The sequence below is a fragment of the Eutrigla gurnardus genome (genome assembly GCF_963514095.1).
Source record: "Eutrigla gurnardus genome assembly, chromosome: 3".
In the NCBI taxonomy this organism is placed as follows: Eukaryota; Metazoa; Chordata; class Actinopteri; order Perciformes; family Triglidae; genus Eutrigla; species Eutrigla gurnardus.
This window is the reverse complement of record NC_139917.1, coordinates 13286012-13312182: the sequence shown is the minus strand read 5'-3', so window position 1 is coordinate 13312182 and position 26171 is coordinate 13286012. Positions and strand designations below refer to the sequence as shown.

Here is a 26171-nt window from a genome sequence, read left to right as displayed (position 1 = left end):
TAGTTCATCTCTGTGTTTTTCTCATGCAAACCCGAGCATTTATTCTCATGAGCACAGCATCTTAATAAATATCCTGTCGTTGCATATTAGCGTGGTGAGACGGCTCTCCACATGGCAGCGCGAGCAGGTCAGATGGAAGTGGTCCGCTGTCTGCTGAGGAACGGAGCGTTGGTGGATGCCATAGCCAGGGTGAGTCAGCTGTCGCATCATCAGAGTTAATCACTGTTTCCTTCTGTTTATCACAAACAAGCAATATTTCATGCACTGAGGACGTACACATAATCTTGGGTCAGGAAGCCTGCCTCTTCTCTCCCTGCGGTGCGTCTATTTTCTTTTCTAATACCTCTACCTGTCTCTCTACCTGTCTCTCATCCCTCAACCCCAGGAGGACCAGACTCCCCTTCACATATCATCTCGTTTGGGGAAAACCGATATTGTCCAGCTGCTGCTGCAGCACATGGCTCATCCGGATGCTTCCACCACCAACGGCTACACTCCCCTCCACATCTCAGCCAGGGAGGGCCAAGTAGAGACTGCTGCCGTGCTGCTGGAGGCCGGAGCTTCACACTCACTGGCCACGAAGGTGAACGCAGATAGAGACATACCTGATCAAATAAACACAGTCTCACACACTGTATATCAAGTTAAAGTAGCAGTGTGTGTGGGATTTAGTGTCATCTAGTGGTGAGGATTTATATCACAGCCAAGTGAATCCCCTCCTGCTCATCCCTGTGTGTAACACAAAAATGCCTCTCGCTAGATGTCTCATTCTAATGTAACAAAAACACAAGAATAATTAGTTTCAGATCTTTATACACTTATGAAAACATAACTAAGAATATTATATTCTATTTCTGCCAATACATCCCCATACATCCTACACACTGCTGCTCCTTTAAACATGAACAGTTATGATATGTAAGTTTTCCCTTTTCCACTCCACAGAAAGGATTCACTCCTTTACATGTAGCAGCAAAGTATGGAAGCCTTGATGTAGCGAAACTTCTCCTTCAACGCAAAGCTCTCCCTGATGATGCTGGCAAGGTGAACACGGAAAGCACGATGACTTCTACACGTTATTTGTATAAAACATATCCAGACAAGGTGTAAGGATATTCCAGGGCAATTGTGCCTCTGAAATAGACTCACTATGAAGTAGAATTTAACTGTTATTATTATCATTATCATATTGTTTAATTGAATGCTTCCTCTTGCAGAATGGCCTGACTCCGCTACATGTTGCAGCTCATTATGACAACCAAGAAGTAGCTCTGCTGCTGCTGGATAAAGGGGCATCTCCTTATGCCACCGCAAAGGTTAGACCATGGATTTTAAAGAGGAAAAGTGCTTCAGACACTTGGAACACGGGATGCATTGTGCTCTACCTTTTCTTCAGCTAACACAAGAGCTTGTGGATTTTACATTATAATAGTGATACCAAGAGCCTGAGCGTGACGCTAAGATTTGATTTTTAAGAGCTGATACCAAAAGCTGAGATATTCTGAATGTTTTACAATTCCGAAAACAAAAATTAGTACCTGATGTTATAAGCCACAGTTTAAGATTCATAGGTTGACCAATACCCACATTGAGTGACTATTGTACTGTTGCTATTGGTTGTTTTAGCACCTAACTGTTCAACATCCTGCCGTTCCAGAATGGCTACACTCCTCTACACATTGCAGCCAAAAAGAACCAGACGAACATTGCGTTAGCGCTGCTGCAGTACGGAGCCGAGACCAACGTTCTGACCAAGCAGGGAGTCAGTCCTCTACACCTGGCAGCCCAGGAAGGACACGCTGAGATGGCCAGCCTGCTGCTGGGCAAAGGAGCTCACGTCAACACCGCCACCAAGGTCACACACACACACACACACACAATTTAATACTTCTGTCACACACTTGTTTCCACCACTCAGACAACTCTGTGTTTTATATGATACAGACTGGACTGACGCCGCTGCATCTCGCAGCCCAGGAAGACAGAGTCAATGCAGCAGAAGTACTCAGCAAACATGATGCCAGTTTGGATCAGCAGACTAAGGTGCAAACATACACACACACACACACACACACACACACACACACACACACACACACACACACACACACACACACACACACACAAATGTACACACAGACAAAAACGAGACAACATCGTCTGTCCCGGAACCTCCCTAAAAAAAACCTTTTAACAGGAGAAAAAAAGGGAAGAAACCTCAGGGAGTGCAATAGATGTGATGTGTACAGAACAAACACCAAAATAATTACAACATAGTCGATCTATATGACAGAAAAGGAATATGCAGCCAGGTAAGAAAGCACAAAGGCTCCAAGGAACAAATCAAGTTAGTAACAAGCATTACTGGGACATTAAATCACAAAAAAGTAAGACATGCATACAAGTTCAGCAGAGCTGCCACCTGCTGGCTTTAGGGAAGTATGACAGTGTCTACAACATACATCCACATCATTCAGATTATTGTAACCATACATACACACGTTCTCCACTAACAAGTAAAACACATCATCTACATCCTCTCTGCTCCTTCTTCAGCTCGGATACACCCCTCTGATAGTGGCTTGTCACTATGGAAACGCCAAGATGGTGAACTTCCTGTTACAGCAAGGTGCCAGCGTCAACGCCAAAACCAAGGTAGAATTCATATATCAAACGCTGATCAATTTAAACTTGAAAATAAGCACAAAAGTCTGTGTTATTTCAGTTTTTACAATCTTTTGTTGCGTAGAATGGATACACACCCCTTCACCAGGCAGCGCAACAAGGGAATACACACATCATCAATATGTTGCTACAACATGGCGCCAAGCCCAATGCTACTACAGTGGTAAGACAATATTAATAATATATTAATTAGCAATGTTTTGTAAAAACAACCTGTGATTAATTTCTCTTTCATGTCCCATAAACACTATCTCTGTCTTTCTGTTAGAATGGAAACACTGCTCTGTCTATAGCCAGACGTCTGGGTTACATCTCCGTGGTTGACACGCTGAAAGTCGTCACCGAGGAGGTCATCACTACCACAACGGTAGGCTTCCTTTTAGATCTGGAACCGCTAAGATGTGTCCCCAAACTTCCAAAATAACTAATAAACTTTTCTCTGTTTTGCTTGTCTTTTTCCATGTCTGTGAATGGGCGTCAGACGGTCACAGAGAAACACAAGCTCAATGTTCCCGAGACAATGACTGAGATCCTTGACGTGTCTGATGAGGAAGGTGAGTTAGTGACAACTTCCTGTCTGTAAACAGGCACAGGGAATGGCTAGGGACTAGGCTACCTTGTGCTGTAGCTGAAAACTGACCTTGGATAAAACATGCTAGCCCTGTTCTCCTTTGATCAGCAGCCGTAAAGAGTTGTGTATTGTGGGCGATGTAGTTTTGTAGTTCTGAAAGCTGTATGTTTCATAGCTTTGAGGCTGGAAGACGAGCCGCTATCTGAGATGTCTGTGGAGCTGGAAGGTACAGCAGAATGTGTGCCCTGCTCTGCCAGCCTGGTGTGGACGAGATCTGTGTTCTTGTAACTGATAGGTGTGATGTATTGATATCGTGTGCAGTAATGCATTTACTTTTTGCTATAACAATGACTTTTGCCTTTTACTTCAAATGTGTTAATCTCTAGAGAGTCTATATACTTCATATGTAAGATAAGATAAGATAAGATAAGATACACTTTTCTATTTCTCCCACGTGTGGGGAAATTTGTCTTTGGCTAGAAGAGTGCCGTCACTGTACAATTGAGACATACACAACAGTCTTCTATTCTTGGTGGTAAGGCACTGTCCCACTGACCCCCCCACCATTTCAAAGACCTTTCCCCCAATATCCCAGTAACCTACGATATCAATAATTCATTCTAAAAGTAAATTAATAAGTAAATTGCATATGCATATGTCTGACTTTTGTTGTTGTGCAGTTTACCTAGATGATTTTAACTCTAGCAGACCTTCCTTGTTCTACCTAACACCTTGTTGTTTGTTGGCCATTGTGTGCGATTTAATGCAGTGGTGGAAACTAACTGCATGAAATGTGGGGGGCTGTGAATATGATCACACCAGTTATTATCATTATGGATAATTGAGGAATACACTGGTTTAGTAATGCTGACATACACCTATTGTCCACAAGGCGCTGAGGTTTTCAGAACCAGCGAGTCATTTCACAAAACTGATGGCAGCGTCATGCCCCATAAATGATGACAAATTGCAGATGCATTCGTGCGTCTGACCTCAGAGCTCCCGTCTGTGTAGGTACTGTAATTATGGTGCGTTCTGAGGAGTGAAACATGTCAGAATGAGCAAGGGGAAAACGATCTCTATGCTAATATGACGCACATTTAGTTGAAATGAGCTGGAAGATCTTACATGATTCAACGAGCTGAGATGGAAAAGAGGAGCAGCAGGACTGTGGACGTGTCTATAATAATACAGTCGTAAAAGAGCCGATGGACGATTTTAGTTCCTCCTTTAGCAATGGCTCAAATGGCACCTGTTTGTTTCCTAGGTGAGGACACCATGACAGGTGACGGAGGAGAGTACCTGAGAGCAGAGGATCTCAGAGAGCTTGGAGACGACTCTCTGCCGGGACACTACCTGGACAGCTTCAGCTACATGAGCCACAACCTGGACAGGTCGCCAGCAACGCATGCACACTCACACTAAGCCCAAAAACGTACCGCCATCCGCTGCTGTTGACCGACATGCCAACACATAAACAGATAAGTGCATGCAAAGACACTCAGAAACGTGCTTTTTCCAACAGGCCGCAGCTCACCCCCATTCACCAAAGCTTCCACCAGCGAGAGGGAGTTCTCATCGAAGACATGCTAACGAGCCACCAGGTGAGGACAGAGCATGCTAACAGAGTGTGGTTACGGAAAGAATCCTTACTGAGAATGTTTGACTCCAACCGGCCTGCTTGTCCGCCTGTAGGTGTCAGCACTGTCCAGAGAAAACGATAAGGAGTCATTCCGTCTGAGCTGGGGCGCCGAGCACCTTGATAACGTGGTGCTGTCCTCCAGTCTGCTGCATTCTGGGTACACACACACACACACTTATCCCAGGTGTAAACGCCACACTGATATATAACTAATATGTTCATTTATTCTCAACATGGGTGTATGAGTCACCTAGAGATCACTTTTAATTTCCCCTTGCATTCTTTTCCACTCCTTCACATCTGTGTTTTCTACACTGTATTTATTCTTTTATCTGTGCTAATGTGTCTATTTCCTTCTCTGCTCTGGATTTTCTCACTTTTACTTTTTCTCTTTTCCTCTTTTATTTGTCTGGTTGCCTCTTTGTGCACTTCCTTGTCTTGCCTGTGTTTGTGTTTGTGATTGTGTGTGTGTGTGTGTTGTATTCTGCTTCTAGCCGTTCCTCTCCGTGCCTAGACCATGACAACAGCAGGTGATCCTCTTTATTCTTTATTTTGGATACTCTCTTGTACTTTTTTTCTCATTCACTGTTAACTGATATTTCATTCCCATCCTATCTGTCTGCATGATTTCATGATGCACGACGTTGCATTTCCAGGGTTCGGGTTTTGTTTACAAGAGATGTTCCTACCAAGTTTTTCATCCCAGATGCAGACCTTCAATCTTGAGCAGCTGCTGCTACATAGACCTAACATTTCACATAGAGAAACCTTTAGTAGTACTGAAAGCACTTGCTTGGTTGAAGATAACAACTATATGATACCTATTAGCTCCTTGAAACACAAGATTATCCGGAAAGAATCTTGCTCAACGATCTCCTCTTTGCTTGCCTGGCTTTTGAGTGGAATGAAACTGGAAAGAGAACAGGCTGGAATGAAATAGTATCTGCTGAGGTATGCTTGTTGTTATGTCAGTACTGAATGGTGTCATGAAAATGGTTCCTTGGTACTATAATGTCAGTTGCTTTGACTGCATGGTAAAAAGATTTGGAATCTGTGCCTGATCTTTTGAAAAAAAAAGGGAAATATTTATTGGATTTCTTGCTGGACCCGTTTCTTCAGCTTCCTGGTCAGCTTCATGGTAGATGCCAGGGGAGGTGCCATGCGTGGTTGCCGTCACAATGGCCTGCGAATCATTGTGCCACCAAGAAAGTGCTCCGCCCCGACGCGGGTGACATGCAGGCTGGTGAAGAGACACCGCCTGGCCTCTATGCCCCCAATGGTGGAGGGTGAGGGGCTGGCTGGTCGCATCATTGAAGTGGGACCCACTGGAGCCCAGTTCCTGGGGTAAGTGTGTGTTTGAGTGTGTGTGTGTGTGTGTGTGTGTGTGTGTGTGTGTGTGTTTACCTTGCTGTGTGGTGTGTTCATATTTTCTTCTCCGTTCCCCCTCTGTGCTGCGCATGGATCAGTAAGCTCCACCTTCCCACAGCTCCGCCCCCTCTAAACGAGGGTGAGAGCCTGGTCAGTCGCATCCTGCAGCTGGGTCCACCAGGAACCAAGTTCCTCGGGTAGGACCATGGTTGGGGGAGAACCTAACCATCCTGGAAGTGGTCGTACTCACCAATATTGTTTCACTGTGTCCACCTGAGATGTTTTGTTTTTGCTTTCTACAATATGATATTTATCAGTAACTTTTATTCATTTTATTTTGCTACATCCTTTGTTTCTTGGTACTATAATAGTATGTTTGCATAAAACCACCCAACCTTTTTCCTTGTGTTGTTGCATTATCCCATTGTGTCCTCAGTATTTAGTACCAATCTCCAGACTTGTTTCTAGTTCTGCTCCTGATCTGGAATTATTTTTTTAAATTATTTTATTATTATTTATTGTGTTTAAATAATTTTCAAATGCATTTTCCACGATTATGTTTGTTTTATGAAGCACCTGATGCATTTCAATTGAAATGTCTATCCTGAAATGTCCTTGTATGTTTCGTCTTTCTTTTCGTGTATAAATCTGCTCTGCCAGACTGTTACCACAAACATGCTGGCTTGTGTTTGACTTCAGCTTGTCGCCATTTTTAGGCCTGTGATTGTGGAGATCCCCCACTTCGCAGCCCTGCGGGGAACAGAGAGAGAGCTGGTGATCTTGAGAAGTGAGACAGGCGAGAGCTGGAGAGAACACCACTGTGACTTCACTGAAGAGGAACTGAACCAGATACTGAATGGCATGGATGAAAGTAAGGGTGTGATGCTGACCGAGGGTTGTTGATAGGGGTTGATGTCTCTCATGAGAAAGTTTTTGATGCAAACAATACATAAAAAACACAACAGCTCAGACACTTTAAACCACAATATGATCACAATAACCCATAACACACCAGGACAGATTACACTGCTGGGATTATAATGAGAATCTTACACTTGCTCTTATTTATGCTAAATATTTCTGTCCTTCACAGAACTTGATTCCCCCGAGGAGCTTGAAAAGAAACGAATATGCCGCATCATCACCCGAGACTTCCCACAGTATTTTGCGGTGGTTTCGCGGATCAAGCAGGATAGTCACTTGATTGGACCAGAGGGCGGGGTGCTCAGCAGCACTCTTGTTCCCCAGGTCCAGGCTGTGTTCCCTGAGGGAGCCCTCACCAAGAAGATCAGAGTTGGGTTACAGGTACGTACGTTTCTCGGCCGGATGCATGTCAAATGTTCAAAAGTCCTGGCGACCAATAAAGTGATGTTGAAACATGTTGTGCCTTGCCCAGGCTCAGCCCATTGATGTTGAGTTGGTGAGAAAGATTCTTGGTAACAAAGCCTCGTTCAGCTCAATCGTCACATTGGAGCCAAGAAGGAGGAAGTTCCACAAACCGATCACGATGACGATCCCTATTCCCAAGAGCTCCAATAGTGACAACTCAAGCGGAGTGTACAGTGGAGAGACCCCCACCTTACGTCTGCTTTGCAGCATTACAGGTAAGTACGGGGAATAATCCTTCATCACCAACATCAGCCACAATAAAAAAAGGTTAACCCATCACAGCACATTATCAGCTACCACGAGTTGTTTGTTGTATCAAGGCAAATACTCAAAATGTTACCAACACTGTATTGCCAAAAGTATACCTTTACCCATCAAGCACCTCGGCATGCAGACTGTTTCTACATTTGTGAAAGAATGGGTCGCTCTCAGGAGCTCAGTGTATTCCAGCGTGGTACTGTGATAGGATGCCACCTGTGCAACAAGTCCAGTCGGGAAATGTCCTCGCTCCTAAATATTCCACAGTCAGTGGGATTAGAACAAAGTGGAAGAGATTGGGAACGACAGCAACTCAGCCAAGAAGGGGTAGACCACGTAAAATGATGGAGCGGGGTCAGCAGATGCTGAGGCACATAGTGCACAGAGGTCGCCAACTTTCTGCAGAGTCAATCGCAGGAATGGGTTTCTATGGCGATCAGCTGCATCCAAGCCATACATCAGCAAGTGTAATGCAAAGCGTCGGATGCAGTGGTGTAAAGCACGCCGCCACTGGACTCTAGAGCAGTGGAGACGTTCTCTGGAGTGACGAATCACGCTTCTTCATCTGGCAATCAGATGGACGAGTCTGGGTTTGGCGGTTGCCAGGACAACGGTACTTGTCTGACTGCATTGTGCCACGTGTAAAGTTTGGTGGAGGGGGATCATGGTGTGGGGGTGTTTTTCCGGAGTTGGGCTTGGCCCCTTAGTTCCAGTGAAAGGAACTCTGAATGCTTCAGCATACCAAGAGATGTTGGACAATTCCATGCTCCCAACTTTGTGGGACAGTTTAGGGACGGCCCCTTCCTGTTCCAACATGGCTGTGCACCAGTGCACAAAGCAAGGTCCATAAAGACATGGATGAGAGAGTTTGGTGTGGATGAACTTGACTGGCTCAGAGTCCTGACCTCAACCCAATAGAACACCTTTGGGATGAATTAGAGCGGAGACTGAAAGCCAGGCCTTCCCGTCCAACATCAGTGTGTGAACTCACAAATACGCTTCTGGAACAATGGTCAAAAATTCCCATAAACACTCCTAAACCTTGTGTAAAGCCTTCCCAGAAGAGTTGAAGCTGTTATTGCTGCAAAGACCAACATCATATTTAATCCTCCTTTCGGCAATAAAGTGTATGTGATGTTTTCAACAATCATGAACAACCATGGCAGGTTGGGTAACCAGTCGTGGGTCTGTGTTTCAGGTGGAACCACTCCTGCCCAATGGGAGGACATCACCGGCTCTACGCCTCTCACCTTCGTTAACCAATGTGTGTCCTTCACCACAAATGTGTCAGCGAGGTAAATTAAATGAGGAGTCAATCACATCGAAGCTTAACACTTGTGATCTGATACACTTCTTTCTTGTGGGTTTTTTGACTAAACCTGTCCTTCACTTTCTTAGGTTCTGGCTGATAGACTGCAGACAGATCCAGGAGTCCGTTAGTTTTGGCTCTCAGCTGTACAGAGAGATCATCTGTGTTCCATACATGGCCAAGTTTGTCATTTTTGCGAAGACGCTGGACCCCATCGAGGCCCGCCTGCGCTGTTTCTGCATGACGGACGACAAGATGGACAAGACCCTGGAGCAGCAAGAGAACTTCACTGAAGTAGCCCGTAGCCGAGATGTTGAGGTGCAGTGTGATGATGGGGAACAAATAAGAAGATGGGGGTGAAACGAGAAATTAGAGAAACAATGCTGAGTTAGTCTGTAGCCACATTTCAGAGGACATATTGTGGAGAAAGTGTCCTGGAAAGTGAAGTTAGTCTTGAGGGCCTAAGCTATGTCTGCTTAACCAAGTAGTTCTTATGAATACAGTTAATGTCCTTTAAAATGTCTGACAACACTGTTTGAGAGTTGATAACTTGTGGTTTGTTTGAATCATAAAAACATCTCTCGTATTCACACACAGGTGCTGGAGGGAAAACCCATTTATGCTGACTGCTTTGGAAACCTGGTGCCTCTTACCAAGAGTGGACAGCACCACGTGTTCAGCTTCTTTGCCTTCAAAGAGAACAGATTGGCCCTCTTCATCAAAGTATGGCCACCCATTGGATAAAATTGCCTACTCAGTATATGTATATGAAAATAGATGTAGTTCATGGACTGAATCTTTGTTTCGTGAATGGACAGATTAGAGACACAGCACAGGAGCCGTGTGGTCGCTTGTCCTTTACCAAGGAAGCACGCACGTATCGCACCCTGAACCACAACGCTATCTGCAACCTTAACATCACTCTGCCAACATACTCAAAGGTTAGTTTGAATTATCTCAGTTGGGATTTGTTTAACAATAGTACATCATTTTGAGTTTCCGTAACTGCATTGTTTGCTTCCTCTCTGTTTTGTTCTTCTCTTTAGGAGTCTGATTCAGACCAAGATGCAGATGATGAGGTGAATAAAGTTTACTTGATACTGTACTACGACAAAGAAAAAACAATATCAGTATTAGGTTGTAGCTAACTGTGTTTTTAAATATTTTTTGCAGAGCGAGAGGAGCGACAAAAAATGTAAGCTGCACTTCTGTTTTATGTTTAAGAATTTTGTGATTTATTTACACAAAAGATTTAGTAGATTCATGCATTTGAAATATTTTACAATCCATTTTTCAGTGGTTGGTGTTTGTACTGAGGGTTCCACTATATAATTTATAGATAAATATATATTGTATATTTATTTTTCCAGTACAACACAGTATAAATTTGAGTTACATCACTTGGCAAAATAGTTCTGGTCATAAAGGTTATAAATAATTAGTTTAGAGATCTGAACATCTGTATCTGCTAAGAGATGCACTGATTGATATGATACTTTCCATTTAGATTAACCCTGCTTCCTTATTTTGCTCTACTAACACCGTGTATAGTTACATGTTTGTTACTGGCAGCTAAGCTATGGCTGATGTATTCTGCATTTCCCTCACTCCAAACCCCACTGACTTTCTCCCACATTTTCTATTTCTATATACGTTTTTTCTGACTTATAAATTAAGGTCAAAATATTACTTTTCATTTTGGCTTGAGAATAATAATATTTTGTGGTAATAGTGCACAGCATGAAAAGTATTCATTTTGACCAGTATTTGTCTAATATCACATTCATATAGATTTTTTTTTGTCATGCTGACAAACAACATCATTGTGTTTGTTCTTTGTTAAAGTGTGTAACTTTATTGCTGTTTTATTTGTATTTGTCACTCATTTGGTATGAATTTACTTTTACGTCCACTACTTTCATTCACCAACTTTTCTGTTCTGCTTTCGTTCATTCATTTAGTTGCACTATACAAATCAAATTCCTATTCACATTTTTACATAAATGTTATGTTATGTCACTACTTCATTTCTAATAACAGTGCCATAATAGTGCTATGATGTAAAAAAAAAAGTTAATTATTATATAACATAATTTAAAACCAGTAATGATATTTGATATCACTTACAATACACACATCTAAAAATGTGTTTCTTTAAATATATTTAGAAAAATAGAATGCTTTTTTTAAGTTAAGTGAATCAATTTAGTACTTTACATTGCTTACAATTGAAAACAGACTATAAAAATCCAGTAACAAAGAATTACTTCACACCCCTTCTTTCCAAGATCCCTATACATTTTTTGATTAAAAGTTTATTACGTTTTTTATGTTTTAGAACTTTACTTTGTAGGCAGGCATGTGTTCATGTCTGCAACAATCTTGAGAAGTTTTGTTTGTCTGTTATTCTTCCCTCCTGTCCGTTTGTTTCATATGTAGATTTCTCTTTTCCCTTTGGTTCTTTTTGTACATCTTCTGTTAACTTCCTCAATATGTAGCCAAACAAATTATACCGATATTATCCTCGCCCATATTCTACCTGTTTTGTTACTCCCCCTGGCTTTGCTTATGCTGTTGCTGCTCTTCTTCCTTCCAAATTCTCCTGGATCTATTTGGCATCTTCTTTTTGATCTTATTTTCAAGACTTCTTTATCCTCTGCCCTGTAATTCTTCTCCTTACTCTGTGAACTGAAGATGGACTTTTGATGGCATTGTCTTGATCACAGTTTTCTGATGTCTCTCTTCCCCACTTCATTTGTCCCTTATGTTCTTTACCCTTTTTGGTTATGAAACTATTTTAATTGAAGATGATGAGTCTGAATCAACTGAGACATTCTCCCTGAGAACTAACCAACCTCTTGACCCAGCCACCCTTGCAAGCCCGGACCTTCTCTCAGACATGTCGGACGTCAGACTATCTGCTGTTTTGATTGCAGATCAAATGGATTCCTTAATCTATGAAGAGAGAGCTGGAGCTAGAATGTTGGAGGAAAAAGAAAAGCTGGAAAAAGTTGGAGGGATTAAAAAAGGTGGCATAAATGATAGTAGACAGCAAGTACGAGATGATGCTAAAAAAGAAAATAAGACTGATGAAGAACCAGTCTTTATGGAGAGTTACATTGAGGGGAAGACTTCAAGTAGATCTGCCACGGAGGTCAGAGACATGACAGCCATGGTCTCACATCTCAGCATGGACATGGACCAATGCCTGGAACAAAGATCTGTAGTGACAGTTGGTTCTCTAGAAGACCTTGTGCACGATAGATTTGAACAGGTTATTGTAAAGCGTGACGGAAAACGGCATCCCCCAGATATCAAGAAACCTATAAGGAAGAAACTTAGAGACAGAGAGCGTTGTGGGTATAGTAGCTCAGAGGGTGAGCTGGAAAGGGTGAGCTCTGATGAGTCTTTGGATGGCGATGTTGTTCTTAAGGAGAGTGCCCTAATACCCACCACAGTTATGGATCCTCCAGCTTCTCCTTCAGTGGTCGAGACACCGATAGGGTCAATAAAGGACAGAGTTAAAGCTTTGCAGAGCAAAGTTGAAGAGGAGATTCCTCAGGCGAAACCTTCTGTTGTCTCAAAGAAGAATGATGCAGACATGCCAGAACTCCCCAGTGTTCCCAAGTCTCCTATATCCCCCAGATCTCAGACAGAAAGATTAGAGGAGACTATGTCTGTTAAGGAACTTATGAACGCATTTCAGACTGGACAGGACCCATCAAAAAATAAAGCTGGTCTTTTTGAGCACAAAGCAGTGGCTTCTTCTTGTATTTCAACATTGATATCTGAATCAGGAGATTCCGATCCGATACAGAAGACAGAACAAAGTCCTATGCAGGAGTCAAAATCACAAACTCAGAGCATCACAAGTTTTTATCAAGAGAGTGATGTCAACAATTCTGTCATAACAGACATGGATGATCAACCTATAAGCTTAATTAGAGATAATGCTGAGGAATCGCTGTTCATTTCACATAGTGCTTCCTCTGGAAAGACAGTCAAATTCGAAGATACAATTCAGTGGGACAATGGAAACATCAGCCAACAGACAGCATTATCAGAGAAGGAGAGTATGCCTGTGAAGGAGCTGAGGAAAGCATTCCAGACCGGGCATGATCCCTCAAAAGACAAAGCTGGGCTTTATGAACACAAAGTTGTGTCTCCTTTCATTTCATCATTGATATCTGAATTGGGAGATTCTGAAGAGATGCAGACGACTGAACAAACTGCTACACAGGATCCGGAATCACAAACCCAAACTCCCAACATCACAAGTGTCAATCAACAGAGTGATGTAAAGGAATGTGACAAAACACACAAAGAGGATCAACCAGTCAGCTTAATCAGTGATAATTCTGAGGAATCCTTATTAATTTCAGCTTCTTTTGGAAAGACAGTAACATTTGCTGATACGGTTGAATGCATCGATGGAAGCATGACCTCACAGAGTGAGGCAGAGTTGTCAAAGAAGGACAGTATGTCCGTTAAGGAGCTGATGAAAGCATTCCAGACCGGGAATGATCCCTCAAAAAACAAAACTGGGATTTATGAACACAAAACTGTTGTTTCTTGCATTTCAACATTGATACCTGAATCGGGAGATTCTGAAGAGATACAGGCGACTGAACAAGGTGCTACACAGGAGCCAAAATCACAAACCCAAACTCAGAATCTCACAAGTTTACACCAACAGAGTGATGCCAAGACATGTTACACAACAGACGCAGAGGATCGATCCATAAGCTTAAGCAGGGATGATTCTGAGGGAACACAGTTTATTTCAAATAGCTTTTCTTTTGGAAAGACAGTAACATTTACTGATACGGTTGAATGTATCGATGGAAGCCTGAGCCCACAGAGCGAGGCATCAGAGTTGTCAGAGAAGGACAGTATGTCTGTTAAGGAGCTGATGAAAGCATTCCAGACCGGGAATGATCCCTCAAAAAACAAAACTGGGATTTATGAACACAAAACTGTTGTTTCTTGCATTTCAACATTGATACCTGAATCGGGAGATTCTGAAGAGATACAGGCGACTGAACAAGGTGCTACACAGGAGCCAAAATCACAAACCCAAACTCAGAATGCCACAAGTTTCCCCCAACAGAGCAATGCCAAGACATGTTACACAACAGAATCAGAGGATCAATCAGTAAGCTTAGGCAGGGATGACTCTGAGGGAACACCGTTTATTTCAAGTAGTGATTATTTTGAAAAGATGGAAACATTTACTGATACGATGCAATGTGATGATGGAAACGTGAGCCCACAGAGAGAGGCATCAGACTTGTCAAAAAAGGAGAGTATGTCTGTTAAGGAGTTGATGAAAGCGTTCCAGACTGGGCATGATCCCTCAGAAGCTAAACCTGGGCTTTATGAACACAACATTGTGGCTTCCTGCATTTCAACACCAATATCCGAATCAGACGATTCTGATGAAATACAAAGGACTGAACAAAGTCAAATGCCGGAGACAAAATCACAAACCAAAACTCAGAGCCTCAAACGTTTCCAACAACAGACTGATGTCAAGAAGTATGAAACAGACTTAGAGATTCAACCAGTAGGCTTAATCAGAGATGACTCTGAGGAGTCACAGTTCATTTCAGATAGAGCTTCTTTTGGAAAGACAGTTAACATTGCTGATGCAGTTCAATGTGATGATGGACATATCAGCCAACAGACAGGGGCACCAGAGTTGTCAGAGAAAGAGACTACATCTGTTAAGGTGCTGATGAAAGCATTCCAGACTGGGCAGGACCCTTTGGAAAGTAAAGCTGGGTTGGATGAAAACAAAGCCATTGCTTCTCTTTGTGTTTCAACAGTGATATCTGAATCAGTAGGTCCTGAAGAAATACAGACGACTGAACACAGTCCAACACAGGAGCAGACATCGCAGTCCCAAATAAAGGGTGTCACAATTTTCCATCACCAAAGTGATGTTGATGTATGTGGACCATTGGATTTAGAGGCTCGAACAGTAAGCTTGAGGAGAGATAATTCTGAAGAATTACAGCCAATTTCAGATATTGCTAATTTTGGAGAGACTGTAGAAATTGATGATACAATTCGATTTAATGATGGAAGGGTTAGCCCTCAGGGAGAGCCAGAGTTATCAGGGAAGAACCAGGGCAGGATGCAGTTAGAACCAGTCATAAGCACTGGTAGGAGTTTATCTGAAGACCTACAGATCAGCCCTGATCGCAGACCTTCTGAGGACTTCAGTGCTGATATAAAGGCGGAGCTGGAAGAAAGTCCTGAGTATCAGCTTTTCAAGCAGACACCACCAGCTGAAGATGTAAGTGATCAGCTGGAGGCACCTGAGGATGTGGATTATTCTGATACAAATCCAGCATCCACGTCCAGTCCCTGCATAACAAGTTATTTTGGGGAAGGTGGTTCTCTTGTTGAGAATCGAATTAAAGATGATGATGAACTAAGTCCTGAGAGTCCCAAGCATGAATGTATGGCTGATACCTCAGACACTAGTATTGATATTAGGACCCCTCGTTCCAGCTCTGGGGAGGGGGAGAATTATGAAGGATTCACAATGACGCATCAAATGTCCAATGAAATGCTTTCTGACTCAAGTAGAGGAGAAGAAACATACATCATACCTTCACAGGAGAACAGACTAAATGATCCTGGAAGCACAATGATCTTTACACAAACTGACACTGAAGTAACGGATGTTGAAATCAAGGAACCACAACTTCAAGAAGTCTGCATTGAAAGGAGCACAACTAGCCAGGTAACTACCCCAGTAAAAGATATGTCAGGGATGCTGTACTTAATGAGCAGTGACTTGGATCAGTATCTAAAAGCTAGGCCTGTGGCACGTCAGCCATCAGGAGAGGATGTTGTTCAGGAGAAATTTGAAGAAATAATTTTAACGAAAGACAAAGATAAAGAAATTATTGCAGTTACCACTGATGAAAATAAAGGAGGAACAGTGGGTGGCACAACACAAAAAACAAATCATGTGGCATCAGAAGAACATCCAATTACTTGGGGAAGCGAAGAAGTGGAGAGTGAATTGAAAGATGCCAAAGAATTAGGGGATTCAGGGTTGCTGTCAGTCAATAGCAATGACTTGGATCAGTATCTGGAGGCTATGCCGGTGGCTTGTCGACCAATAGAAGATAATGGACTGGCAGTAGATTGCACCATACAAGAACCAGACAGTGAAGAAATGGTGAGGGAATTTAAAGAAACCCAAGGAACCTTGACCGAAGAACTCCCAATAAAGGAAGAGTGGGTACAAAGGAAGGCTTTGTATGAGCTGACCACAAAAGTAAAGGATATGTCAGGCATGCAATCACTGCTTTCCACTGACTTAGACAAGTATTTCAAGGACAGACCAATGTCCCCAAGGTCTACAGAAGAGGACATTATCCAGGAGAAATTTGAACAAGTTACTCTCACCAAAATCCCCAAATCCTCCAGTGAGGAGCAAATGATTACAATATGTGAAAAAACGCAAAGATTAACTAACCTTGATGTGGAGGATAGTATAAGTGTAGAGACACATGAACAGCATTGTGTGGGTGAACTAAAAGAACTTACACAAAGTTCTGTCCAGGAGACATCATTCCAAGAGGTTTTCATCGAGAGAAGGATATGCCATGAACCATCTACAACTGAAAGGGATATGACAGGCATGTTGTCACTGCTCAGTAGTGACTTGGATCAATATCTCGATGAAAGCCCAGTGGCAGTACAGTGCCATCCAGAAGAAGAGGATCTCGTCCATGAGTGCTACGAACAAGTTATACTGACCAGCAGACATTCGGAGGAAAAGACGTATGAGGCAAATGAACAGATGCACACCAATGTTGTTGGAGTCACAGAATTGTCACCACATTCTGTATCGGAAACACCGTTCCAAGAAGTTTGCATCAAGAGAAAGACCCAGCAACAACAGTCTGCAGCTAAGAGGGATATGACAGGCATGTTGTCATTGCTCAGTACTGACTTAAATCAATATTTAAAGGAAAAGCCAGTGGTGATACAACGCCACCCAGAAGAGGAGATCGTCCATGAAAGCTACGAAGAAGTTAGACTAACAAAAGTCACTAACAGGGAAACTCTTCCATTCTTCCCTGAACATAAGGTGATGTTACCAGATGATACAAATGTAGACATCGATAGAAAGGGGGCGATGGTGAGTGAATGGCAGACATGTTCCCATGAAGATGAAAGATCCAAGAGTTTTTCATCAGAGGATGGTGAGGCTAAAACCTCACCATGTGCTACCAATGGGGTGGGGGGCTTTACATATGTGACAATGGATGACTCTAACAATGATTATAAAGATGTTGATGTAGTTCCTGATCATTCAGTGCTCAAAACAGACACATTTTTGCAACAAACAAACAATTCTGAGACATCACAACGACCTGCCAATTTGTTGAACCTAAACACTGTAATTGTTGGTGAACCAACTAAAGAGCCATGTCATCAAGACTCGCTTGAGGGAAGTCCTGTTATGGATGATGGATCTTCAAAGAAATCTCCTGATTCCATTGAGCCAAGCCCTTCCGGAGAAACCCCTAGTCCAGACTCTCTTGAGGGAATTCCCACTCAGTCAAAGGATACCGAACTTGAGATGCCAGCCAAGACAGCTGTGTATGAGGATTATGCCTCCCAGCTAAAAGCATGTTATTCATATGACACGCATATTTACAGGGATGAAGGTGAACACGATGAGCAAGAAAACAACTATGAGATCATCCAGATGGAAAGTGAGGTAAAGGAGGACAAATATTCCCACTCAGCAAAGGCAATAAATGATGGCGATGTGCATTCTGACACAAAAATATGCGACAGTGAGAATCTTCACATGCTCATAAGGCAAGACTCTCTTGACACAGATGATGGTGACGATGATGCCATCAATAAACAATTCACCCCAGAAGAGGAGATGTTTAAAATGGCTGCAAAGATCAAAACATTTGAGGAGATGGAGCAGGAAGCTAAAATGAAGAGAGACAAATCAGAGACAGGTGATCTCAGAGACGATGAGCCAGATCTAAAATGTGGCCCAGTTATACAGACTTCCTCAAAAGAAACCCCAGAGAATGATTCTGAAAAAGTTGTGATTGAAAGTACTCACACACATAGTGAGGCGACATATATTGGTGTGAGCATTGAGCAGAAGATGGAAATTCAGTCACAAGTCAAAACTACGCAATCAGTTGACAGTACGCTGTGTTCAGAAAGTGAGGGGTCTGTGGCACTATTAGCAGAAGGAGATGCTGTAAAGCACAAAGATAAAGATGCTGTTGAAGGTAACCAGTCCTCAGACGCATATCTTTCTATCTGTGTGATGGATGAGCACCATTCGGGTGATGACAAAGAAGTTGAGGCCCAACTGACAGATGGTTCAGAAGTTTCAGGTTATTTTAGCAAGCCTCAGGCTCTGGTGTCTCCTAAAGAACTAGAATATGTTATTCCAGGGTGTGAAGGTGAGAATGATGTAGTCCTCAATACACCGTTTGAGGCTGAGGAGCAGATAAATCTTTGTTCTGCAAAGGATGGACGAACACTTGAAAGCACACCCATTCGAACACCTGGTGATGACAGAACCACTAATCCATTTCAGTTTCAAGAGGGTAAGCTTTTTGAAATGACCAGAGGGGGAGCTATTGATATGACAAGAAGAAGTTTTGATGAAGGGGAAGGATATGCATTTTTTCATATAGGGGAGCATCCAGTTGATGAAGTTATGCCAGAAGAGACTGGGGAAGGTCAAACAAAGTATTTGACTTTAGAGAATAGTGATTATATTACAGTTACAACCCTTGAAGAGATCCCAAAATCATCTCTGACTCAGGGTGCCAGTGACACAATTCCTACTCCTAAACCCAGAGCTCTCACCAATGACTCAAATGACAAGACAGAAAGTGAGAAGCCCATCTCTAAAGCTTATCTTGGCAGCTCCGTTGAGGTTCAGCTTGATTCCCCCTGTGCTTTGGAGGGCCTAACCAATAATCAAAGTGAAGTTGGAACACTTGAAAGCCTTGGTCTTGGCTATCTAGACTCTACCATAGCTGACCTTCAATCAGATGCATCTACAGTTGCACATTCAGCATCCTTAGAGCAGAGCCATGATTCCTCAGACTCCTCACATGATGATGATGAGGAAGATGAAGAAGACCAGTGCTCGGTTATAGAGATGTCCTTTTCAGCTGCACAGGCTGGCATCTCAGCATATCATCAGGATTCACTCCCCGCTTTGGAAATAACAATGAAAGACTCAGATCGGGTTCAAAGAAAAGCAAAACAGCGCTCAACTTTGGATCGTAGGACTAGATCTGAGGCTGATAGTGAGACAAGTAAAGCCACTAATAAAGACAGCAGGAGTTATTCTGACAGTAATCAACCCACTGACGAATCCAACCTTTCTCCCACTAAACTTCTTGTCGTGATGCAACAGAAACCTCCAACTCAGACAATATCCTCGTCTGCCCAAATGAAAGATAGCCAAATCTCTAAGACAACATCTGTTAGGTCTTCTTTGGATGCTGATGATATAAGCAGCACTAGTCACAGGAGTCCAGACTCTCTTATTTTCACGTATGACATTGTGGCCTCACACAGTCCTGATTCAGAAGACAACCCATTATCCAGTGTACAACCATCTTCTGGGAGAGAGGATGTATTTCAATCTAGGCCTGCCTGCGATGCCACGCTGGAAACTCAGATGCAGAGAATCGACGATGAGTCAGCTCCTGATTGTAAGCCAGGTATGGCCAGACCTACATGAGCTTTTGCTTTCCTATTTCTTCTCCTCGGCAGCAAGACCCTTTTCCTCTTCCTAAGAACATAACGTCATCATTTATCGTTTTGTGTTGTTTTCATGTGTGTGATTTGTCTCATCTTGCATTGTTTTTTTCTTGTTTGTGTGTGTGTGTGTGTGTGTGTGTGTGTTTGTTTGTGTGCGTTTGTGGTGTTTTGCATGTTTGTAAGTTACTTTTCCATCTGTGTTGGTGTAAATGCAATCTCAAGATTGAACAACCATGTTGTTAAAGAAGTAGGAGCTTTGACAATCTTGATGCAGACTTCCACTATTGTATTAATATCTGTACTACTATTACAGCTTTACTAATATTAGCATCCACATCGCTTAATCAGCACCGTAATGCCATTGCTTACACTAATGATTAAAAATATGATTTGCTAATTTTGTGACAAAGTAATCATAGTCTGTAAACAAGTTAAGTCCTCCTCAGAATTACTATTCCAACCTTCATGTTATCATCCATGTCAACATCACAGATTAACATTTAATTTGAGTATTACAGTCCATTACATAGGATCCTCAGGAAATAACATTTTAGATCTACACTTACAAAAGTATTTTGACATGATTGTTTACTTCAATGTGAAAAAAAGGGTTTACTTACTCTACCTACTGTACTGTAGGTAATAGTATTCTACACTTCTTTTTGACCATGGTATTAAAATGTGATGTTTGGCTCTGACGACATTTTGTAGTGGATTGGCAGGATGATGCTGACAGGAAAGAGGAGACATTAGCTATCGTTGCAGATCTTCTTGGCTTCAGCTGGACTGGTAAGATGTTAAATAATGCAAACATTCTGCTTGTGTGTTTTGTTTGAATTTGAACTGATGTGTTTGTTTGCAAACCTGGGGCAATAACTGAAACGCAATATAGTTCAAGATTTTTTTCTTTATCTTCTCGTTTTTTTTTACCTACCACTCTAGAACTGGCAAGAGAACTGGAATTCAGCGAGGATGATGTCCAATTAGTGAGAACAGATAATCCTAATTCCCTCCAAGAGCAGAGCCATGCCTTGTTGCAGCGTTGGGTTGAGCGGGAAGGCAAACATGCCACAGGTACATGGCGTGTTGGTGTGACAGATCTGAACTGGCATTAGGCTATATAATATATAGATAATATAATAATATATAATAATATGTTAATACAGTATTTTAAATCCTATAAACATTCCTAATGTGTTTGAAGTTATTGAATGCACTTTTATCTTGTCTACTTTCACACACTCCGGGCGATTGTTTGAATCTCTCGATGAATATATTTTATAAATTTATGTTCATAATTTTGATTGAACGTAATCTTACATTTGCAATTTTTAAATGTAATTTTTGGGTTAATTTAACGTTTTTTAGAGTGTTATTATTATTGTTGTTATTATTGCTATTATTATTTTATTAATATTAATAATAATAATAATAATAATAATAATAATAGATAAATCCCTTCACAGAGGACTGTCTGATTAAGAGACTAACCAAGATCAACCGCATGGACGTCGTCCATCTTATTGAAACCCAGATGAACAAGTCAGTTCAAGAGCAAACATCAAGAACTTATGCAGAGATAGAGAAGACACTGGATCACAGTGAAGGTAGTAACACACACAGTGACTCAGCAACCAGTTTGAAGGATGTTTTTGTGCATTTGCTAGCACTCTTATTCATCACGTATGTGTTTTTCAGTGTCAGTAGCCCTATCCTCAGTGCAAGAGGACGCAGACAGCCCAAGAGTTGTGCGAAAGTTAGAGTCGGACCGCAGACCACCCCCAGCGGTTTCTGAAGAGGACCTCTCTGTTGCTTCCCTATTGGATATTCCTTCCTGGGCAGAGCCAGTTGGACACACCCACTCGGAGAGCATGCATGGCGACCTGTTGGAGGAGCTTGAGATCCCACAGTAAATTATCTATTTTAAATTATTCATGAATCTGCAACACACATAGGCAGCGTAATGTAGTGCCATATCATTTGATGCAAAGTCATATTTTGTGACCTACTCTTCTTTTTGTGTTACAGTGAATTGAATCCTAATTTGTGGACCTCTGAGGATGTACTTGCACACGAAACTACAAGTTACAGCAACTTGGATGAGCAAGTAAGTAGTCTTCCAACTTCAAAAGAAGCAGCACTGAGGACCCAAGCAACTCAGGTTTTTGACCCCAAAGTGAAAGACCAGCAAGATCGCTGCAGTGTTGACGTACATTTCACCAGGCCGTTCCAAGGTGGCACTCAGTGCCAAGTCAAAGATGACTCCAGCCAAACCATACAGTTGATGCAGTGTGATTGTGAAGATGAGCCAGGCCAATCACCTGAAATTCTGAAGTTACCATCATCTATTTCTATCAGAGACTTTGGTATGAGCCTATCAGAGTCAGACCAAGCTGAGACAGACTTCGGTGAACTTTGTGAGGAGTTTAGCTACACAACACAGCATACAAACACGGTTAAAACCATTGTCAGAAGAATTTCTCACAACCCTAGTCGGTTAGCTTTGCCAGAGGACCACCAAGCAACACTGGCCATAACTGAAGATGACATAGATGTAGCTCAAAAGAGCAGGCTCTCGAAGAAGTGTACTGATGAGGTCACAGCCCAAGTCCTGTCTGGTCATGACAAGATACCACAGGTTTCAGGTGTGAACATGGGCTCTAAAACCTTCAAGTCAAGCAAGGAAGAAAATACAAAACCCCAGGTGGACTGTGTTGAGTATCTGGAAAACATGCCCTTCATTGATGATTTGATTGAACCCATTATTGCTGCAGCAAAATACAGTATGATGAAACCATTCGAAATCAAGGTAGCAAAAACAGATTTGCCACATAGTCTGACAAGTGGCTTTGCTCACATGGCTTGTGACTCAACTGATATCACCCTTCTTGCACAACAATCACCCGATGTGACATTACCTTCCACTTTTATGGACAACAGACCTTTGACCCCTGATTATTGGTCAAATGAGAAGCAGTGTAGCACATTTTCACCTGTTAATGAAAGGGGTCTATACCCTGCAGAGACATGGATATTAAATGACCCCGCAGCTAGACTGTCATCCCCTGAATCCGTCATGTCAATTGGGGATTATAGGGCAATGTCACCTGACTCTCCTCTGGGGAAAAGAAAGGTCTTACCTGCAGAATTTTACAGTCGGGCACTCTCTCCAAGTCCTGATGTATGTAGTTCTCCGGATGTTACAATTGATTACACTGAAAATGAATTACACCCCAATCGATTACATACAAATGAATGTGCACCACTGATTGGTTTGACAGAAAAAGCTGCAGGGATTTCACTCTCCTTTGGTTCTGAGTCCTTTGAGTCTTGGAATAAGTTTAGGCCACTCTCCCCTGCCTCTCAAGAACATGTATATATTACACCTAAACCCAAAGGTATACAGAGAAAGAGAGCATTCACAGCATCAGATATTGAATGTGATGAGTTTTCAGATAGGGATTGCAGATCATCCTCACCAGACTCACAGACTTCTCAGTGCAGTTTCTCGTTTCTTGAACTCTTGCTTTCAGAACCTATACGCGCCCAACTTCTGAGTCAATATTGTGATTATTATTTACTGTATTCAAGAGAGAATCCATCCTCACTACCAATGACAGCAACTCCTTACACTACAACCTGCGAAGAACTGGGTCAGAGTAGCACTTTGACTCCAGAGTTAGTACCTTCATATCATTTGCAGTATTCGATGAATAATCCATCACATCTTAATAAATGGTGGGATGGAAAAAGCACAGATGAACAAGATTTATTGACATGTCACATAAGAGCTGAAGAAAGTGCACCTTTATTAACTGATACAGCTACACATGCAGATGTCAAAGGTATCCATAGTGCAGATTCAGGTGGTTTAAGTCTAACAGAAAAGTCATTTCAGCTAAGTATGCTCAAGTCTAAAGCACAAAAACCACAGAGGGAATATAATGAATCGTTCCTTGAAAACTGGTTTTCTAAATTGAAACCACAATCCTCCGAATACATACCATCACAAAATGAGTTGCATACTCATATAACAAACATTAGACAAAACACCTCACAACACAATGAAATGCAAGAGTCCATGAATATGGATTCCGTGAAAGAATCATTCAAAGGAAACTCATGCTCAGATCACACATGTCACAAACAATCTGTAGAAACTTGTCACATGTTTAAACAACTACGAACACCTAAAGTAATGGTATTTGACTTGGTGGAGAGGCCAAAATATATTTTAAAGTTGACAAATTGCATAACTCCAATGTCAAACACAGAAAATTTGGTTAAGACTGAAAACACAGATACACTGTTTGAAAATGGCCTTAAAAACTTAAGGCCACAGTCCCAAATCTCAAAAACATTCTTGAGCAAATCAGGTAGCGAATCATGCCTTAAAAGCAAATTGGATGAAAAGAAACAGAATACCCAAAACTCTGCATTTTTTATGGAATTGAGCACATCCTCTACACAGGACTGGTTGGCAGACTTTAGAGCAGCCTCCCCAGAGTCTGTTGCATCTCAAAGTCAACATAGACCTCTCTCTCCTGACTCACCCGTTCCTCAGTTCAGATCTCCCCATCTATGTTATGATGTGGAAATGTCAAGGCACAGGTCTTTTACACCCCAATCAACATTTTCAGACTGGGAAGGTACAGACTTGTGCCTGGAAACCCTGTTTGATGATACCAGACCACAGTCTCCACAGTCAGTTTTATCAGACTTTGAACTCGATAGGTTATTTTGTAACAGGTCCTTGTCCCCAGAATCTGTGTCTTCCGATTTTGACTTTCCGCTCTTGCAGGACTGGTTGGCAGACTTTCGAGCATCCTCCCCAGAATCTGTGGTGTCAGTTGAGCAGCGTTCTTTATCTCTTCACATGACATATGGCCAGATGAAGAATCAACACTGTAACTATTACTTACAGTACTCTGAAGGTAGACCAGTATCACCTCTTTCAACTCTGTCAGATCTTGAATATTCCACATTATGTCCCGAGGAATTGTTTGACGACAACAGAGCAGATTCGCCAGATTCACTTCCTTTACGAAACGATGCAAAACAAACAAGCTTAACTGTCACTGCGTCCCCACCATTGTCCACTGGAAGACCTTTTTCATATGCAGATGTTGTACGGGGCATAACACAAGAAAGACAAGCAGACACGATGTTGGTCGGCAAACCATATGACTTCATACCCATCCGGCCTCCATCAGTGTCATCAGACGATGAGTACATTCACTCCTCCATAGAGGAATGGCTTACCAATTTAAGACCACAATCTCCCGAGTCGGTGTTGTCTCATTCTGACCACAGGCCCCTCTCTCCTGACTCTCCTATTCCTCAGTTTAGATCTACTCATATCATTTACGATAAAGAACTGTCAAGACCCAGGTCGTTTACTCCACAATCAACACTTTCAGATTGGGAAGGTACTGATTTGTGTCTGGAAACCCTGTTTGATGATACCAGACCACAGTCTCCACAGTCAGTTTTATCAGATTTTGAACTTGATAAGTTATTTAGTAGCAGGGCCTTGTCCCCGGAATCCGTGTCTTCTGATTTTGACTTTTCACTCCTGCAGGACTGGTTGGCAGACTTTAGAGCAGCCTCCCCAGAGTCTGTTGCATCTCAAAGTCAACATAGACCTCTCTCTCCTGACTCACCCGTTCCTCAGTTCAGATCTCCCCATCTATGTTATGATGTGGAAATGTCAAGGCACAGGTCTTTTACACCCCAATCAACATTTTCAGACTGGGAAGGTACAGACTTGTGCCTGGAAACCCTGTTTGATGATACAAGACCACAGTCTCCACAGTCAGTTTTATCAGACTTTGAACTCGATAGGTTATTTTGTAACAGGTCCTTGTCCCCAGAATCTGTGTCTTCCGATTTTGACTTTCCGCTCTTGCAGGACTGGTTGGCAGACTTTCGAGCATCCTCCCCAGAATCTGTGGTGTCAGTTGAGCAGCGTTCTTTATCTCTTCACATGACATATGGCCAGATGAAGAATCAACACTGTAACTATTACTTACAGTACTCTGAAGGTAGACCAGTATCACCTCTTTCAACTCTGTCAGATCTTGAATATTCCACATTATGTCCCGAGGAATTGTTTGACGACAACAGAGCAGATTCGCCAGATTCACTTCCTTTACGAA

At 42.2% G+C, this 26171-nt stretch overlaps 2 protein-coding genes across 2 annotated transcripts in view; both read left to right on the top strand.

The window, feature by feature from the left end:
* Positions 1–26171, top strand: part of ank2a (ankyrin 2a, neuronal) — a 94599-nt gene that overhangs the window by 30279 nt on the left and 38149 nt on the right. The window contains exons 14-44 of the mRNA XM_084005151.1: positions 91–189; positions 386–583; positions 946–1044; positions 1218–1316; positions 1658–1855; positions 1945–2043; positions 2557–2655; positions 2750–2848; positions 2954–3052; positions 3167–3239; positions 3432–3482; positions 4524–4650; positions 4782–4860; positions 4952–5055; positions 5393–5428; positions 6018–6242; positions 6365–6463; positions 6983–7137; positions 7360–7571; positions 7663–7870; positions 9112–9208; positions 9312–9540; positions 9820–9945; positions 10041–10163; positions 10269–10301; positions 10396–10417; positions 20725–20802; positions 20956–21087; positions 21480–21620; positions 21712–21922; positions 22042–22120. Coding sequence (XP_083861277.1) covers positions 91–189; positions 386–583; positions 946–1044; positions 1218–1316; positions 1658–1855; positions 1945–2043; positions 2557–2655; positions 2750–2848; positions 2954–3052; positions 3167–3239; positions 3432–3482; positions 4524–4650; positions 4782–4860; positions 4952–5055; positions 5393–5428; positions 6018–6242; positions 6365–6463; positions 6983–7137; positions 7360–7571; positions 7663–7870; positions 9112–9208; positions 9312–9540; positions 9820–9945; positions 10041–10163; positions 10269–10301; positions 10396–10417; positions 20725–20802; positions 20956–21087; positions 21480–21620; positions 21712–21922; positions 22042–22120 — 3729 coding nt within the window. The remainder of the gene's footprint in view (positions 1–90; positions 190–385; positions 584–945; positions 1045–1217; positions 1317–1657; positions 1856–1944; positions 2044–2556; positions 2656–2749; positions 2849–2953; positions 3053–3166; positions 3240–3431; positions 3483–4523; positions 4651–4781; positions 4861–4951; positions 5056–5392; positions 5429–6017; positions 6243–6364; positions 6464–6982; positions 7138–7359; positions 7572–7662; positions 7871–9111; positions 9209–9311; positions 9541–9819; positions 9946–10040; positions 10164–10268; positions 10302–10395; positions 10418–20724; positions 20803–20955; positions 21088–21479; positions 21621–21711; positions 21923–22041; positions 22121–26171) is intronic.
* On the top strand, positions 14465–17003 carry LOC311010820 (uncharacterized protein; the record flags this gene model as incomplete). The annotated part of the gene is made up of 2 exons (XM_084005466.1): positions 14465–16670; positions 16903–17003. The coding sequence occupies 2 exons, from the start codon at positions 14465–14467 to the stop codon at positions 17001–17003; spliced, it is 2307 nt and encodes a 768-aa protein (XP_083861592.1).